The 18,779-nt window shown below is 40.3% G+C and overlaps 1 protein-coding gene across 1 annotated transcript; it reads right to left on the reverse strand.

Annotated features, from left to right (window-relative positions):
• Positions 1–6,863: 6,863 nt before the first annotated feature.
• LOC139708711 (uncharacterized) lies at positions 6,864–9,573 on the reverse strand. Its single transcript, XM_071620645.1, has 2 exons — positions 7,990–9,573; positions 6,864–7,934 (listed from the first exon to the last, which is right to left on the reverse strand). The coding sequence occupies exons 1-2, from the start codon at positions 9,571–9,573 to the stop codon at positions 6,864–6,866; spliced, it is 2,655 nt and encodes an 884-aa protein (XP_071476746.1).
• Positions 9,574–18,779: the final 9,206 nt, after the last annotated feature.

Genomic DNA, 18,779 nt, shown 5'->3' on the forward strand with positions numbered 1-18,779 from the left:
ACCCATCACCAAGATTTCTGAGGAAAAAGCAAACAAACATTGGCACAAAATGAAGTCATATTTTGAGATTTCAGTAGTGTTTATTGTGATAATACTGAGCAAGTTACTAGATTTCAGTAAAATACTTCTGGAATTATGATATCAGACTACTCTCACATGAATGCTATGTGGTACATGGGGTGGCTTTGTAGATTCTTTAGGGGTCCAACGTACCTTGCTCAACCCTTGAAGGTACTTAATTATTACATCTTCCCCGGTAAACACATACAGTCCAAGTATTGTGGTACAGTAGTCAGCTCATTTTGATTCTGCATTCAATTTCACTGACGTTCACTATCTGGCAATACTTGACAGTCCGTTTATTAAGGAAGATACTACATTGTAGAAGTGAGGGCGATGGATTAAGCATGGAGCAAGGGGATTGAAAATGTCTGTGCATGGAGTCCTCACAAAAGCTACCTTGTACCAAAGCTTAGGGGCGCACTTGAGGTAGAGCACGACCCTGGTGTCCGTCTGATCCTCCTGGTTAGACAACCGCTCATGGATATCGCTTATCGTCTCCTGGAACATATCATTGTGTAAACAAAAGGAATGTAACAGAAATCACATTCTCTGAAGCTCAAGTGATTCCTGTTACATTATTTCTATTCACACAATGATGCGTCCCAGGAGACAGAGACAATCAGCTCTATCCATGAGCTGCTGTCCAACCAGGAGATGGACACCAGAGTATAAGTGCTCTACCTTGAGTATTCCATTGAGCATGGGTACAAAGCAGTTGTGGTGAGGACGCCAGACACAGACATTTTCTTGATCCTCTTGCACCATGCTCACTCCGTCACTCGCTCTATATTCCTTGATAAACGGATTTTCGAGCACTGCCAGATTGTAAATGTCAGTGAACTGGCATACAGAATCAAAGGGAGCTAACTACTGCACCACAATACTTGGACTACAAGTGTTTACCGGGTAAGATGTAACAAGTGCCTTCAAGGGTAGGGACAAAGTCGGACCCGTAAAGAATGTACAAAGCCACCCCATGTACCACACAGCATTCAGGTGAGAGTAGTCTGATATAGTAGTAGTAGTCTGAGCAATATTTTACTGAAATGTATTAAATTGTTCAATATAACATTTGATAAACAATGCTAAGATCTTAGAACATGACTTTATAATGTGCCAATGTTTTGCCCGCCTCATAAATCTTGGTGATTGGTGATCTGTAGAGCCAGAGGTGACAGATGAGATTGGAGCATTCGCATGCCGAATGTATGGCCACGAGGCCTGGGAGAAGTATATTAACAGCAGCAGCATCCTGAAACAGATGGTGGGAGAAGGCGAACAAATGACGATCAACTCCAAAGTGGATTTCTCCATGCTCCAACCTTGAAGAGACAACCTTATCTCACACATTGAATGTGTGATCCATCGCCTTACCATCTTAAAGAGAGCTGACCAGCCAATCTTCTTGTGCTCTGTATTGCAGGACCCCTTTGATTCTAGATAAGGATGGCAGAAGACAGCCTTCGGTATCACGGAGCCAGTGTGGTCAAGTGGCCCTATCTTTCCCACCTCCCTCATTGACTTGCTTCAGAAAATTACTTAGGAGATGAAGGAGGATGAAGAGGATGAGCTAGACATTGATTACGATGATGGTTTTGTTAATGACTAGAAATTACAGAAGTGTGAAATGAAAAGCTGACATATCGCTTATGTCTCAAATGTACACACTAGTAGTTATGTACATGGTATGATGTACTGTATGCATGGTTGTTTTAATGTGTATAATGTACACAGGTTGACCAGAGGAACATTCTATTTGGTATAGATATAGTACATACTGCAGGCTGACCAGATTAGTGGAGAATTTTCTAGGTGGTATACAATGTACCTACACCACATGCATGTGACAGGAAATAATGTACATTATAGCTCACTCAATCTAGAATAGTATCTCACCCAATCTAGAATGTTCCAGGAAGTGCTTACATATTTGGCTGAGTGATGCACTGTCCCTGTAGCCCAATGTGATTGGTAGTTATTTTTAGTAGGCTGTTATGCACATAGTTAGGCAGTGAGTCAGCTCAGATTTTTAGAACCGTCTTGGACTTGCTAGTATATACAAGTGTGTGGCCCCAGGTTGGAGAAAATTACAGAATCTTCAAGAAAGGGGTGAATGGATAGTATTGTAAGAAGGGGAAATTCTGAGGTAGGCAGAGTACCCAACACCTCTGCTCTGAGAGTTACATCACTTCTGGCTCTGAAGCGACTTGTTATAGTCATTCCTGTGTTACCAGCTGACCTGCTATACAAACTGTGTTTGTGGAGATTAGGCTATGGAGACATTTTGCCTGTAGAGAATTATTTTGCCTTCATTGGAGATAGACTCCATATTTTAATGTCAACGGACATTGCTACGGCAAAGCTGTGGCGGGCTGGATTCCTAGCTGGATATTATTAAAGTGAATCATCATTCAACGCATCGACTAGACGCGGTCGTCATAACGTTGGATTTTTGTACATATTTCGCTGTGGACATATACCCTGGATATACTTAATGTGGAGTATTAATTGTAACCAGCGCCTCTGGATTACGTCGGAGGAATCATTCATCGGTGAGTCACAGATCATTCATCGGTGAATCGCGGATCATTCATCTGTGCATTGAGCATCGTATTTGGACATTTCCAGGAGATTACATGGATTTTGTGATTTGAGATTTGGCTGTAATACATATAAGTGATTCCATTACTGATACATAATTGTTTATATTGATTATTATTGTACTGATGTTAAAAACGATTACGAGTCTGTACCCACAATATCACTGTTAATAAACCGCCTGAACATTAGTTTATTGTTTCTTTTTTCTTTCTCAGAGTGATTTTGGTCGTAACACTTACTGCTTCTTTTGTTTGTACAGTTACACAGGATGAGAATTCAGAATGCTTTGGCGAAGTGAAGTATACTGTGTTACTTTATTTTTTCAATATACGTTACTTCCATGCTTCATGGAAAGCATATACACACGTCACAGATGTAGTCACTTTGTCTTCTGATAACAGCTTAAATATTGTGTCTTGTATCAGACAACTTTTAACAGAATTTGAAAAGAAAAAAACTTAATTCCAATCAATTTGAACTGTATTTTGTTGACTTTGAATACAGAATGTAAGCGGAAAAGCGATTCATATGCAAATATTCCTAAATAAAAGTAGCAGCAATCCACATTCTGGTATAACAGTCCCTTTACACAGGGTAGATTTCCGGCTGTCAAGTGAAAATTTGCTCTTTGTTTTCGGACGATAAGCTTTAAACAAATACATTTGAATGAACTGCTTCTATAACCCAGCCTTAAATAAATTTAAATAAAAACATTTTGGCAGCTACATTTTTGAAATCGACTGAACATTTTGTGTTTTCATGAACATTTTTCATATTTTTGGACATTTCTTGTATCAAACTTGCTTTCATCATGTAAATGACCACCTCAATTAATTCCTCGTGCTACCTTTCCTCTGAACAAATGTTTTATGTGTCCGTGTATGTTGTGTATGGTTCAAAAGTTGAACTATTTTGGTACTTTTCGATAAAAACGACACTGAATTTTTCATATTTTTGGACTTTTCTTGTATCAAACTTGCTTTAATCATGTAAATAACCATCTCAATCGATTCCTTAGGTCACATTTGCCCTGAAGAAATGTTTTATCAGTCCTTGTATGTTGGAAAGTTGAAAAGTTATAGAAATGAATTATTTTCCACGCAAATCCAAGATGGCCGCCAATGACCCCCATGGGAAACGATTTTTACTTGGAAACAAAAAAAAAAGTCATTAAATAGACACCCTAGGGGATGCCAAAAAGGAGGGTGTATGAAAATCCCCCTTTACTACAAGACTATTAAGACAAAGTGGTTAGTCACTCTTATGAGGTATGAGATTGTCATGTACTATGTATAAAAATTATGGACTATTTGGTGAACTTCTAGAGTGAAAGACACTGGTTTTTCTCGTTTATTTTTGGCTTTTCTAGTATGAAACTTGCTTTAATCAAGTAAACAACTATCTCAAACGATTCATCATGCCGTATTTACTCTGCAGAAATGTTTTCTTTATTATTGTATGTTATGTAATTCAAAAGTAAAACTATTTGGGTATTTTTCGGTGTAAATGACACTGAAATTGTCATATTTTTTGGCTTTTCTTGTTTCAAACTTGCTTTAATCATGTAAATAACAACTTCAATCAATTCCTCATGTCACATTTATCCTGAATAAATGCTTTATTTGTAATTGTATGCTGTGTAGTTCAAAAGTTATGGAAATTCATGATTTTCCCTGAAAATCCAAGATGGCTGCCAAGATGGCCACCAATGACCCCCATGGGACAAGATTTTTTCTTGGGAACAAAAAATTTCATTAACTAGACACCCTAAGGGTTACAAAAAAGTAAGTTTAAAAAATGTGTTCGGGGGGTGCATGGGGACCCCCCCCCCATTCCTACCAGACTACTTAGTCTTATTCTTCTTTCCCCCTTACTCTTCTTTCCCCTCCAAAGAATGATAAAAAAAGAAATTACATACACCTCACAACAAAAAGATTCACGATCTACCAACCTTCGTAAAGTTAAATCTAAATGTTCAATATCAGCAAAGAATAAGGGGAAAGCACGAATGACAATAAATTAGAGCGAAGAGATTGTGAAATACTGAATACACGCAGTCTCTTCGGCTCGAAGAAACTTGACACCCACCCGTCCTCTCCCCTTGTGGAAATTTCCACAAAAACAGGTGCCACACCCAGGTGCGTGCCAGACGAAAGAATGCGCGCACTGGAATAAACAGCGTGTTAGTATCCTGGAAATATCGATCGAAGAACCAGCTCATTAGTTGAATTAAAGGAATCATTGCAAAGATATCGTGATTCTATATCCTTTCTTTTGGCGCATAGTAGGAAACATCAAACAGTCGAATATATTGTACTTAATCGAATATCTTATGTTCCCTGAACAATAAAAAAGGATCGATTAATCAGTCAATTAAAAATGCAATCACGGAAATACTTAGAAGATCTCGTATGCCCAGACAAATTCACTACGATTAGGTCCAATGAGATGCAGTCATCACCTGGTTAGACAGCAAAATCATGACAATTAATTTCAGTTCACGCTCATCATAACTGCTTATTACTTTTCAAAGTTTTGGCTATCAACATTCGTTCGTAGGTGTTTTTTTGTTTGTTTTGTATGTTTTTCCTCGTGAAAGACGTAATGACTTTTTCGTATCGAATTTAAACTCCATGTTTACCGTAAACAAGCCATTCAGCTCAGCTATGGCGCATTCGATCCATCGAACTTGCAGTAACCTTTTAGGCAGGAGCACATGGGTCTTTCCTTTAAACTTGAAAGTGAAACCACGTGTTTGCACATTGGCGCAGCCACACACAGCGCGGCATTTTTGCGATCATCTATAGCAGAGTTTCCGATTCCAGTCAGGGTAAAAGAAATTGGAATACATCGGAAAATACTGATGTTTAAAATCCAGTAAAATGATAAAGCCTGAAAACAACGCATGATTATGTTTTATAGTAAACAATAGTTGGAAACACCGAAGAGAGTTTTGCATTCGCTCACACAGAAGCTTTCTTGAGAAGATGAAAGCATCCCCCCTCCCCTGCTAGATAGTGGAAGCTTCCATAACCAGCCCAGCAAGTTTCTGGAGGTACAAACATGCACTTGTACACATGCATTGCGCGAGAAAGCAATCAATCAACGCTGAACATTGCGTAGCTTGGATTCTTTATCGTGCTGGTGTCCAGCTCGATACTTCGGCATGTGTCGTAATGTTTTGTTTAGAGCCTGTAGGCCTCATATGTCGACGAGTTTAATTCAAAATAGCAAAAAGAGGGAGATGGAAAAATTACGGATTCTGGTGGAAAAATACGGATTTTGGAGCTGCTGAGTCCGGATTTGTGCTTCCAAAGGTTGGCAGCTCTGCTGTTGCAGGATTCCATGTTCCAGATCCATGATCAAGCATTGTGACCTTCTGGCCCACAGAGAGTGGTGGTAATTCTCGAACACCTTTGGAGTCAAAGTCTCGTTTCTGTTTCTCTTGTCGATTTCGAAGTTTCTCGCTGACCTCATGATGGTACGATGAGTTGCTCATCTTTACGGGTAGGTCACTCCGAAATGTCCTCCCCTGTAAGATGACAAGATGAGAGGCAAGATGAGAGTCACCTCCAGACAGTTTCAATTTCCCCAGTGTCTGTGAACTGCTTGTATTCTCTGCCGGAGAATTGGGGTCCATTGTCACTGACAATTCTCATAGGAATGTCTAGCTCGCTGAAAATGTTCTTTGTGATCTGAACAATTTTCGAGCTATTGCAGCTACCACTGATCTTCCGGACGATAGGACACTTCGACCAATAGTCTGTCACTATGAGATACTCATCACCGTCAAAGTGGAATAGGTCCGTTCCAACTGTTTCCCAAGGATGTCTGGGAACATCGTGTTGAAGGAGTGGTTCTTTCTGTTGAGCATTCTGTAGCTCGTTGCATGCTCTGCAAGACCTCACCATATTGTCAATGTCCTTCGATAGTCCATCCCAGTAGACACATGTCTTTGCTCTGAGCTGTGTCTTTGTCGTTCCTTGGTGGCCTGCATGAAGTTTCTGCAAAACTTCCTGCTGCATAGGCTTGGGTATAAAGATTCTTTCCCCCTTCATAATGAGACCATCCTTGACTGTCAAGGAGTCCCGACACGACCAGTAGTGACGCACCTCTTTGGGGACTTTCTTCACATCTTCAGGCCAACCTGTGTGGATGACTTCATTCAGTGTTCTGAGGTTACTCCATCTGTCTGTCTCTTATTGTAGCTGTCTTAGCTTAATGGGAGACACATAGATTGCATGGATTGGATCGTCGAGTTCCATGGTTGGTTGTTTCTCTGGATTGATCCTAGACAAACCATCTGCCAAGGCAACTTGTGGTCCTGGTTTGTACACGACCTCAAAGTCGTACGGTTGCAGTCGTTGCAGTCTAGGTGGAGTGTTGGCCAGATTCTTCCTATGGATACTTTCCAATGGCTTGTGATCAGATTCCACTGTGAATCGTGATCCGTACACGTATGTGTGGAACCTTGTGCAACCAAACACAACTGCTAACATTTCTCCCTCAATATTTCCGTATCGACTCTCGGTCTCTGTCAATGCTTTGCTTGCGAAAGCAACTGGTTTCCCCTCCTGGAGTAAAGCGGCTCCAAGTCCTCTGGTGGAGGCATCTACTTGTATTGTAGTGTGCTTCGAGGGGTCAAAGTACGCCAAAGTACACATGGATGACACTAGAGACTTCATGTGCTCGAACGACTTCTGGTGTGATGGCGTCCATTGCCACTCACTGTCCTTCCTAGTGAACGCTCGTAGGTTCTCAGCATTTTCTGCGAGATTTGGGATGAAGGGAGACATGTACTGCACCATCCCAAGGAACTGCTGTAACTCTTTCAAGCAACTAGGTGTAGGAAGGTTGGTGATGTCTGCAATCTTTGCAGGACCTGGGTGTACACCCTCTTTTTCATAGAGACAACCGAAGAACTTCACCTGTGATATCTTTATATCACATTTGTCTGCGTTGAAGACAAGTCCATACTTCCGTCCAACAGTCATGAGGTTGTGGAGGGCTTTGTCATGTTCTGCCTCATTCTTCCCAAAGACAACTATGTCATCAGCGATGCCGATAGTACCTGGACACTGCTCAAGGATCTGATCCATCTTCTCCTGGAATTTGTCTTGAGCCACTTTGATTCCGAATGGCAGACGCTTGATCCTATACCTACCAAAAGGAGAATTGAATGTCGTCAGGTAACTTGATTCCTCGTCAAGCGCGATGCTCCAATAACCATGTCTGGCATCGAGCTTCGAAAACAGCTCAGCTCCATGTAACTGGTGGGTAATTGTTGGTAAGTGTTGGAGTCTTGTGATATGTGCTTTTACACACCTTGTTGAGGTCCTTTGGGTCAAGGCACACTCGTAGTTTTCCATTGCTTTTTCGGCTAAAAGCAAGTGATGAGACCCAATCGGTAGGCTTGGTCACCTTTTCTATGACCTCGATCTTTTCCATCCTGTCCAATTCTTCTTTCAGTTCCTCTTGAAGGTGGATGGGAAACTTTCTTGGAGGATGAACAACAGGCTCAGCGTTTTCTTCTAGAGTGATATGGTATTCACCTGGGAAACGTCCAATGCCATCAAATCGATGTGGATATTGCTTCATCAGATCATCTTTGTATTGAATCAAGTTGTCAATTTTCTGATGCAACTCGCAGTTCACCTGGACTGGATGCATCTTGACTGAACTCTGCAGTCCGAGGATAGCAGGTCCTCTTGTGTCCACAATGAAGAAACTATTGCGGAACCACTTTCCATCTTGGTACCTGCAGGGAAGATCGACACAACCATACTGAGGTATTACTGTCTCGTTGTAGGCAAACAACTTGACGTGCTGCTGTCCGACAGCATATTCTAGAGGGTATCCTTTGTCATCAAGAAGCTTGGGAAAAACCTGCCTGAAATGACAAAGTGGTAGCACATTCCCCTGTGCTCCTGTGTCCACCTTCACTTTCAGGGTATGATTTCCTGGAGTGTCCTTCAAATGAATGTTTAGAGTGGCAAAAATCTCATCACGTTCCACCGGAACACTGTCAACATGCACATTGCCGCCTGTGATAGATTCAAATGTCATTTCCTCAAACCCTCTCTCAAGATCATCTTGGCTTGCAATAGGATGGAGATCCCTTGTTGAGGCTGGGCTACGGCTTCTACTGCGTCCCCTTAAACCTCCTTTGTGAGAGCTACCTGTGTGTGCTCTGTCCTGTTTACTGTGTCTCGACTGTGAAGATCTGCATTGCTTCTTCCAGTGTCCTGTCTTACCACATTTGTGACACTTTGATTTGAATGCAGGACATTTCTTTGGTGGATGTCGCAATCCACAATTCCTACATGGCTTTGATTTGTGCACTTCTTGCACCGAGGCTCTATCCAGACTGTGCAGTTGATTCATATGAAAGTCACTGGCCTCGTGTGTCCTGGCAATCGTTGCAGCTTCATCTAGCTTCAATGTTTCGTCTTTGCTGAGTAGTACCTTTTGTACTTCGGGATGTCTGATTCCCGCAATCAAGACTTCAATAATCCTCTCCTCGATTGTTGCATCAGTCTTGAAATTGCACTTTGCTGCTTTCGTGCGGCACCTGAGAATAAAGTCATCTACGGTCTCTGTTGCCCCTTGCCTGTATCTCTGGAATTCTAATCTGTGGATCCGAAAATTCTCCTGGGGCTCTATTTGGGCAGAAAATGCCTCCCAAATATTCTTTGAATCCTTGAGTTGTTCTTCAGACAGCTTCCATGTGCTGAACATGCGAAGACCTTCTGTTCCTGACCACAGGATAATGTAAGTGTGCTGTTCTTCTTCTTGAACTTTCTTAATTGCGAACCATAAACCAGCAACCTGTTTGAATTCTCGCAATGCTTGCGAACGGTCGGGGTTGGACCAGTCCATTCTGGGACACGGTATGGACCCACTTGCCATGGTGTATTAAATCCTGTATCAATTATCTCTCTAGAGAAATGTCATACTATTACTCCAATAGTAATTTTGACTTGTTACATATGTTACAGATCACGTGCAAATACCTGAATTGTCATGCAAAACGAACGTACAGTAAACATTTTTTAGTTAACCATATATAACTGTAGATCAATTTACGTATACACGTAAATTCCACAATAGATCTATGCATTTACAACATCAACAATTATGCATACGACCATAGCATTGTAGCCTTTCTGGTAGATATTGACATTTAGTTCTGATTTAGACCTCTAACGCTAGGCTAGGTCTAACTCGAAGTAACAGTTAGAATCTATTCGTAGACTCGATCCATGTCCGTCTCACATGTAGGCACTGCACGTAACACGTAACGTTAGTCCTCCGTAGATGCGGCTGTAAATTATCGTGCAATTAACGCGAAGTTAATGAGACAAATCTGACCAATTCACGATAAAATTACATTTCTTTGGTTCCGTCTTTAGCCGCTGCCACCATGTCAATCAAGCGTTCAAAGAACCAGTCATGACTTAGTCAGTTTGAGATAACATTCAATGTGAATGATACTATGGCTTTTATTCTCCCAGCTGCCATACTGCTAGCCTTTAAACAAGGCGACTCGCTCTGCGTGCCCCCGTATAGCGCGTTTACCCCACAAACCTGTTGGCCGGCGAGTGGAGCGAGCCGCCTTTATCCACTCGTTCAGGGATGTGTACTTTTGTCGTTGTTGTTGCTTTATATTCTTTGACAAATTTGCGTACAAATTTGACGCAGAAAATACACACGACACCAAGGCAAGCCTCGTTAATATTAATAGATAGTTACTTAATATTAACGAGGCTTGCCTTGGTGCCGTGTGTATTTTCTGCGTCAAATTTGTACGCAAATTTGTCAAAGAATATAAAGCAACAACAACGACAAAAGTACACATCCCTGAACGAGTGGATAAAGGCGGCTCGCTCCACTCGCCGGCCAACAGGTTTGTGGGGTAAACGCGCTATACGGGGGCACACAGAGCGAGTCGCCTCGTTTAAAGGCTACCATACTGCAAACTGCCGGCCAAGGGCATTGCCAGATCCTTTTAGCATTCCACAATACGCGTTACCATAGTTGCGTATACAAGTGAGGCGCATATTGACAATGACATGCGCGTGAACTGCGCGTATGCTTAACACATTATTACAGTAGGTAGACCGACTTTTATTCCAGAAGGCTCCAGACTGACTCGGACTCAGGGAAAACTCGACCCTATTTCAGACAATTTACACACAGTTAGTGATCGTCATGTTCATCAGTACTGTAGTCCTACGGGTATGGTAGGTGTTCAACACACCGACCCGGGGGGCGTTTCATAAAGCACTTGTCGCAGCGACAAATGGCCATACTTGCGACAAATCAGGGTTTCTGTGACAAATCTCAGTCCAGCGACAAATTTCCATTTCATAAAGAAGTTGTCGCTAGTAACTTGTGACAACTGTCTGAAACCTGCGACAAATCCTGTGAAATTTTGTCGCAGCTCCTGCCCCTGTGACAAATGCCCATAGCTGCGACAAATTTAACTCATTTGATCAAACTACTACACTGCTGCATTGGAGATGTTGGTATTTGTGCAGTGTTTGTTTACTTTTTCTTTTAAGTTTCAATGTATCTCACAGTATATATGTCTGTATATATATATATATATATATATGTACATCATATATAGATATATGTATGCACACATAATACATGTATGTGTATATACCGTATGTATACATACACATGTACGCATACATATACACATCTACACATACAGCTTTACACATACTGTATACACACATGCCTTACTGAAAGCAAATCGTTGCAAATTAAGCTTGCACCTCAATATAGCTAAGTCACTTAATGATAAAACAAGGACACAATGTTTAGTTGCTCTTTATAGTTTTGGCAAACATTGTATTATTCATCATCTTGTTTTTTTCCTATTAAATGCTTGTGTGCATTGTTCACTGTAGACCAAGATCAAAGCAGTGTGCACAATCAAAATCATTATTATACTATTATTAAAATTGATGCTGTCAAATTGAAAGACATTGTCATATTTGCATGATACTACCGAGATATTTTCACAATGAAAGCAAATTATCAATGTGAAAAGGCAGACACTGAGAATGCATAAGAATGCATACCTTGCTGAGTGTCATTCAAAGTCTATACTCCTCAGAGATAGAATAAAAGAATTGTTACTCAAAATAACAGGACATGTAAGTAATGAAGGTCCTGATAATTAAATTACTCTCAATACCTGTGCAGTAGGAATTTCAGATCTACAATTGAAAGTACATAGGTGGTGTGATTTTTTTCCATCCCCCCCCCCATTCCACAGCCTTTGAGATAGACTAATGGAGGAAATATTTCAGTTACAGAGAGCTAATGTGAGCAAAAAAAAAATATATAAATAATCAACTTGCTATCTTGTTGAGTTGCACAGTCACAAGTCATTATTGTCACTGAACTCTCTAGAAATGCTGAAACTGCAGCTCGCATCTCTGTGCAACAACACACACTGGACATAGCTAAGCACAAGTGATGTGATCATTTCTTGCCATGGAAATGAACAAAGCAAGGCTCTGTAACATGTGCTTGGCCAATCATTTCATGGAGAGTTTTGGATACTCCACATCAGTGCTCAACTTCAGGCTTGACCACAGGATGACAATGTAGTTCATCATCTGTGTTGGTACTGTACAAACGATGAGCTTTTCCAAGAGCGAAATATCCAGACGGCTCTTTGAAATCATAGTTAAGCACCACTAAGAACCAGACTTGAATGTCATGTGATGTATTTGAGGTCATTATCGCCCAAGTAGGTGTTGCAGCTTCTGACCACCATCTGCTCATGACTTTCTTCCCTTGCTTATGGTGTGATGACCTCAGCCTGATGAAATGTATTCAGAAGATCACTGCCTTCTTTTTGTCTGCTCTGACTGTCGAAAGCGAGCTACCCATCCTTCGTAGTGCATAAACAGAACCTCCTTCCGACTTCAAGTTTGTGGTGTGTGTGACATCCCCTGATTCACCTGAGTTTTACCTATACATGAGACAAGAAAAAAGTGGACAAAAAGAGAACTGATTATATTGCACTCAAGAAAGCACCTCCCGAAAGTGTATCATGTGTCATGTGTGTTTATCATATGCACTCAGTTGTCATCATCCCCATATTACAGATACAAGAAGATTTGACATACCAATCATGTTCAAGACACTTGTGCAGGCCTATTTCATGCAACTCAATAGGTCAAAATAGTATCTGAATTGTGGAGGCTGTTTTAATCATTATCAGGAAATGAAGGGAATTCTAAGTTTTCAATGAAAGGGAGCCTGAATTTTATTATGAGGTAATGCATCACCACTTATTTACACATTGTCGTTTGTGTCAAAAATTTTATTTTCAATAGGCCAAATTTTTTAGACAAAACTGCATTACATAATTTGTGCATAGTAATATACAGTTCTATTCACTCATCATTATGCCACACAGTACAAATTCATGTACTCCAAATATGCCTTAAACTTACCATCTGAGCACTTTTGCATTAATTTTTAGATATACAATGTTTCTTGTATGTGTTCACTTCTGCCACCATTTTTTAAACTGGGATTTCCTTATTTCATGCCTATTCTAAGACTATCTACAGGAACGTAAAAATCTGCATACGTATTCTTGTAATTTGGTACATGTATTTACGTTTGTTTAAATTGTGTGATACAGTAAACACTGTACAGCCATTCAGTCATTATTCAATATATGTATAGCTTTCACATAATCCTCAGATGAGTAATGAATCTCGTGCTGTAGAAACCTAATGTTGATATTGCTCTCTTGGTATTGCGTGCCTGGCTTTTGACTTATTTCTTTGGGAGAAGACACCGAAAGTTGCTTTAAAAAAAAAAGGTTATCTCAAATGTCATTTGACAGTCATTTCCTTCCTTGACACATACAAGAACCCCTGAACCTTATATAAATCTATGGTTTTGATGATTGCACATTTTTTTTTCAGAAATGGTAACTTTTAACTCTAACTAGGCTGATGGGAACTAGGAGGCCCCCTTGACATTCGGTGCGATATGTGGTCATCACAAAAAGCTATGGTTGCAATGTTTCATGACTTTTTTACAAGTCTCCTGCATTCTCCCTTTTGAGAGCAAATTTGTGATGGTCTGCATGCAAACTTATATTATATATACACATGCATGTCAGACCAAAAATTGCTCAAAAAAGTGAATTAATGTACAATTTCAATGCAAATTGTGATTTCAGTCAAATTTCATGCAAGCATTAGTTTTGCTTTGATTAAACTCATTTGATAGTTATTTTCATGCTAGGAACAGTGTCACCGACATATTGCGATCGCACGGTCAACAGCCCAAGATCTGGAGGGGTTGGGGGCACCTGGGAAGAACCTTAGAGCCCCCCCCCCATTACTCTACCTAAATAGCTCACCCTAGTCAAGGTTAAAGGGAGTATAGTGTTGGTTGAGACCTAACTTCAGGTTTCTTATTTTTTTTGATGAAATAATGAGAAACCTCTCATGAAATATGAAAGAGCATGTAATTTCAAGAGGAATTCAACATTTATTTGATGAAAGTTGCTTTTCAAATGGCTGAGATATCCAAAAAAGAGCATTCCTAATAAAAAGCGGGACCCACCTTTTATACAGATTTGTTTTACTTTTGTTTTTCCTGTTTCACTTTGTTTTTGGATGTCTCAGTGATTCCAAAACCAATTTTCATCTAACAAACTTTGAGTTCCTCTTAAAATAGTATGCTCTGTACCCTTTCATAAGTGGTTTCTTGATATCTCACAAAAAGTTAAAAGCCAAATTCTCATCTCCACCAATACTATACAATCCCTTCAATACATACATGGCAGCAGTTTGGCTGAGCCGACATACTCAATAAAACACTTACCATAGAGTTTAATCACTCTTTTTCTGGGTACAGAAGAACAAAATACACGTCACGGAGATTAGCACTGTCTGGTTGATGTATGGCTTGACAATAAGTCGACCGACAGTCTTCCTCTCAACTTGTGTCAATACACAGGCCCAGGCACTTTTTGAGCTACATCAGGGTGATAAGACACAAGAGTCAACATTTGATAAGTTAATTGCACACAAATTCAGCACAGTGACAGATGACAGGTCACCCCCACAGGAAAAATAACAATAAACACAGGAAACTGAAATTCCATGAAAGTATGAAAGAATTAACATCCCCAGACATCAATGTCTTGAAGGCCTAAAATTCATCAAAGCAAAGGAATGGGGGAGGGTCTCCCCCAATGGGGAATTGAGTCGTGCACTCAAGCACTCAAATAAAGTAACGTGAAAGGGAGCCTGAACATGTGGTAATGTCTCTCCATTATTCACACAGTATGAGTCATTATTGAAAAAAAAAATATTCTTTGATTCATGTTCTATCAAAATTGTGCATGATTTATGCATAAGAACTGCCATAAAGTTTGATTTATTCAACAGAATGCCATATGTTACATTCTCATGTACTGCAAATATGCCTTAAACCCACAACTGCAGACATCAAATCGAAACCGTGTTCATTTCTGTCACCAGATTTGGAAAACTTATTTTCTGAATTCACGCCTATTCTGATAATACCTACCGGTACTGGAAAGAGAAAACTCATCATAAGCATGCACTTTTGTAATTGTACACTGTATGTTTCTGTTCAATTGTGTGACATACTAATCACTGCACAATGATTCAGTAATGAGTCAACATTATGCCTTTGCTGAATATTTAGATGAGTAAAAAACAATTACTCAGTGGCTAATTCTCCCAAACAAGACAAGTTTCATGTTGTATCCAACAACCTATACACTCCAAAATACAGGCTTGGCTTTTGACTTATTTTTCTGGCAAAAGACACCAAAAGCTGGTTGTAAAAAAAAAAGAAAGTCATCTCACATGCCAAATTGTTTCTTAGCTGCAGTTCTAAACAGACTCATGTCCTCCCATGTGACATGCGCGAGAACCCCTGAACCTAATGTGAATTTATGGTTTCACTTTCAGCACAAAACTATCAGAAATAGTTTGATACATTATAACAGTTGATGTAGTCAATGAAACACTCACCACTTACTGACTTACACGCTGTAGCTCCTTGTTTTTCTGGTTACTGATGAGCAAAATGCACTTCAAGAAGATTGGCACTGTCTAGTTGAAGCATGGACTGACAGTCTTCCTCTCAATTCACGTCAATTCACAGGCCCGGGCACTTCTTTAGCTACATCATGGTGACAAGATGCAAGAAAGAACCTTTTATAACTTGATTGCACACAACCTCGGCACAGTGAGGGATGGCATATCACAACCCTTCCCCCAAAACAAAATGTAACGATAGGCACTGGAAACTGAAATTCACTGCAAGTATGAAATAGTCAACACCCCAAGACAGCATGACTTGTAGTCCTGAAATTCATCAAAGCTGAGGACTTGGAGGGGTTCAGTGATTACGAATTAAGGGTATAAGATCTAGGTTTTCTTAGTGGTTTTCAAGGTTTTTTGCATCTACATCTTGTGGCTATCGACTCAAGAACACACTAGACAGTCAACTCAGAGGAAAAACAAAAGCATGTTTACTCTCCCTGAATGAACTATTTACACCTTTCATACACTGCAGTGAATGAGTGTTTACCTGACAACATAACCTTTCAGTGCAAGTGGGAGAGGGTTGTGAGGGAGGAATGACTACAGATGGTTGTCAGAGAAATATGAATGGGAAAGTGAAATGTGACGACCACAAGTATAATGGCGCAATATCAATGATTACTGACCAACAATAAACTTCCAATTTAGACATACTATACATGTAGGTTCTCTACATTTATATCCACATTAGACATTCTGCAGACACAATGCATGGTATGTAGCTCAAGAAAAGATTTAGTTATCAGATTAAATCAACAAAAGTAGAACATGTCACAAATATGCCACCTGATAGAAATTTGAACAAGTCAAAATCCTTTTCTCATCTTTGTAAATGCAGGTCCACTCTATGCTTTGATTGTAGAGATTTGTCCTTTTTATTGGCATACAGTGTATACATGATGCAGATAATAATCAAGGTCATCCCAAGATGGCGTCTTTACATCCAAATCTTTTCTGAAATGACATAGGCCTGCTGCTATGGTGCAGGCTAACATCACAATCCTTCTATTACTTTACTGCAGCATAGCACGTTTCTCACTTCTGCTAGGTCTCGTCTATCTAGACCTCTATACAGACTTTACAGTACTTTTAAAAGATGAGGCCCCAATTCAAATTCGCAGCCATGTACATGTAACTATACACAGTGACTGGGCTGTGTATAGTTAGCAGCCATGTGCATGTGTATGTCACCCCAACCCAATATTTTTTTTCCATACCACTGCACTCGACGTAGTTACTAGTTAAAATACTACCCAATGGTACCTTTGCATGAATGCACAAACCCAGAGTCCCACATTCCTTCTTCTTTTTTCTTTTTTTTTTCTTTTTTGTGTGCAAGTGGTGGGGTAAGGGGGCCATGGGGGCTGGGGACATAAGGAAGTTTTCCCCAAACTCTATAACCTAAATTCCATCAAATTCACATTGCAATGAATAGAACCTACTTAACATCAAATGACTCAAAAAAATTTGAACCAAATCAGTTCTAGGGAAGCATTGCTATCTACATCGACAGCTTGCATGTAATGATGTAGCCATGTAGGGTCTAAACATGTCGTCGCTCCAAACTTGACTCATTCTTCGAGCTTCATAGCGAACACTTATGGGACTTGAGTTAGCCATCTAATCTAGGTTGTGATGCACTCTCAGACTTGAAGAAAAATGCACGCTAGCATGTGACACGCCTAATATTACATGGCTAACTTCAGTTTCAAATTGTCTGGGTAGCAATGCTGTCACTGCACCTAACCGGTTACTGTTGATACCTTCAAAAGGGCTGCCCATGCAGAGCTACCACTACCAGTCATCAGAAAGGTTGCAGCTTCCTGTAAAATGCTGTAAGACTGGCAGCCTGATTTTTATTTGCACACACATGCCATTTTCTGTAAATAGATATAATAGGGCCCTACTTCTATCGCACTTTCAAGCACCGTCGTAATGGACGTCGGGCAATGTCATCATCGCACAGTTTATCCCAGTTTAGCTTACTAAGAGCTGCTGCAGGGAAGGTTCAAGGTACGGTACGCGGCGTACATTCGCCATTAAAAGCTCGCAATCTCGCAAAGAGCGAGTTGTTTTGATCAGCGACGACATGCAATTTATCGTCGATAATACTACTTCCCGGTAACTAATTTGGTTCAAATTTACACGAGTGATCGAAAATAAGCTATCGTGCATTTTACGTGAGTTTGGTTCAGTGTAATTATATGGAATTTTAGATTTGATCATGGATACGAAGGTTCATCAGCGCCTACCATAGCCCCATATATCAATTCACCGCAATCACGAGGAGCTCCCCCAGAGCTCCGGCGGGCTACGCCCATGTCATATCGGAGCGTCAGTAAAAGTGAAAGTAACACGACTGGAGGACGGACAAGTCGAGTAATTTTGGAGTACATATGTCAATCAAGCACCTACAGTTTACGTATTTTCATAACATCAAACACATTTATTCAATAGTCTGAATAGTGTGTATTGCCATAAATTACTATCTTGGGCAAAAATCAAAGAAACTTACTGTCACAGAGGGGTACACTGTCGAGTACTTCGTGCGGTGTTTTCAATCGGCCGCTGTCACTAAAATCTGTCATTAGGCTCGTCCGCGGTCTTGCAAATATATTTTTTTCTGTGACAACTTGTCACAACTGTTATGAAACGGAAATTTGTCATCAGTGCCAACTTGTTACTGATGACAACCAAATTTTGTCACAGGTACGATTTGTCACAATGACAAATAATTTCTTTATGAAACACCCCCCGGGTCCATATGAACCGACCGCGCTCTATAATGGCATTGCGCGTACAGAAAGAAAATGTACGCATAGGACTACGCGCAGCGGTGTTCTATTCTTCACTGGGCTACGCTACCGAGTAAAATGAGGCGAAAACAAATAAGTATTCCCTCTAAATTACCGAAATTTAGCAAAATCGAATAAGATTTATCGTGTAACTACATATAACTAAGCCTACCTTTGCTGACTC

The sequence above is a fragment of the Diadema antillarum genome, unplaced genomic scaffold (genome assembly GCF_040938485.1).
Source record: "Diadema antillarum isolate AM-2024a unplaced genomic scaffold, OU_Dant_1.0 seq00001368_RagTag, whole genome shotgun sequence".
NCBI classification, from domain to species: Eukaryota; Metazoa; Echinodermata; class Echinoidea; order Diadematoida; family Diadematidae; genus Diadema; species Diadema antillarum.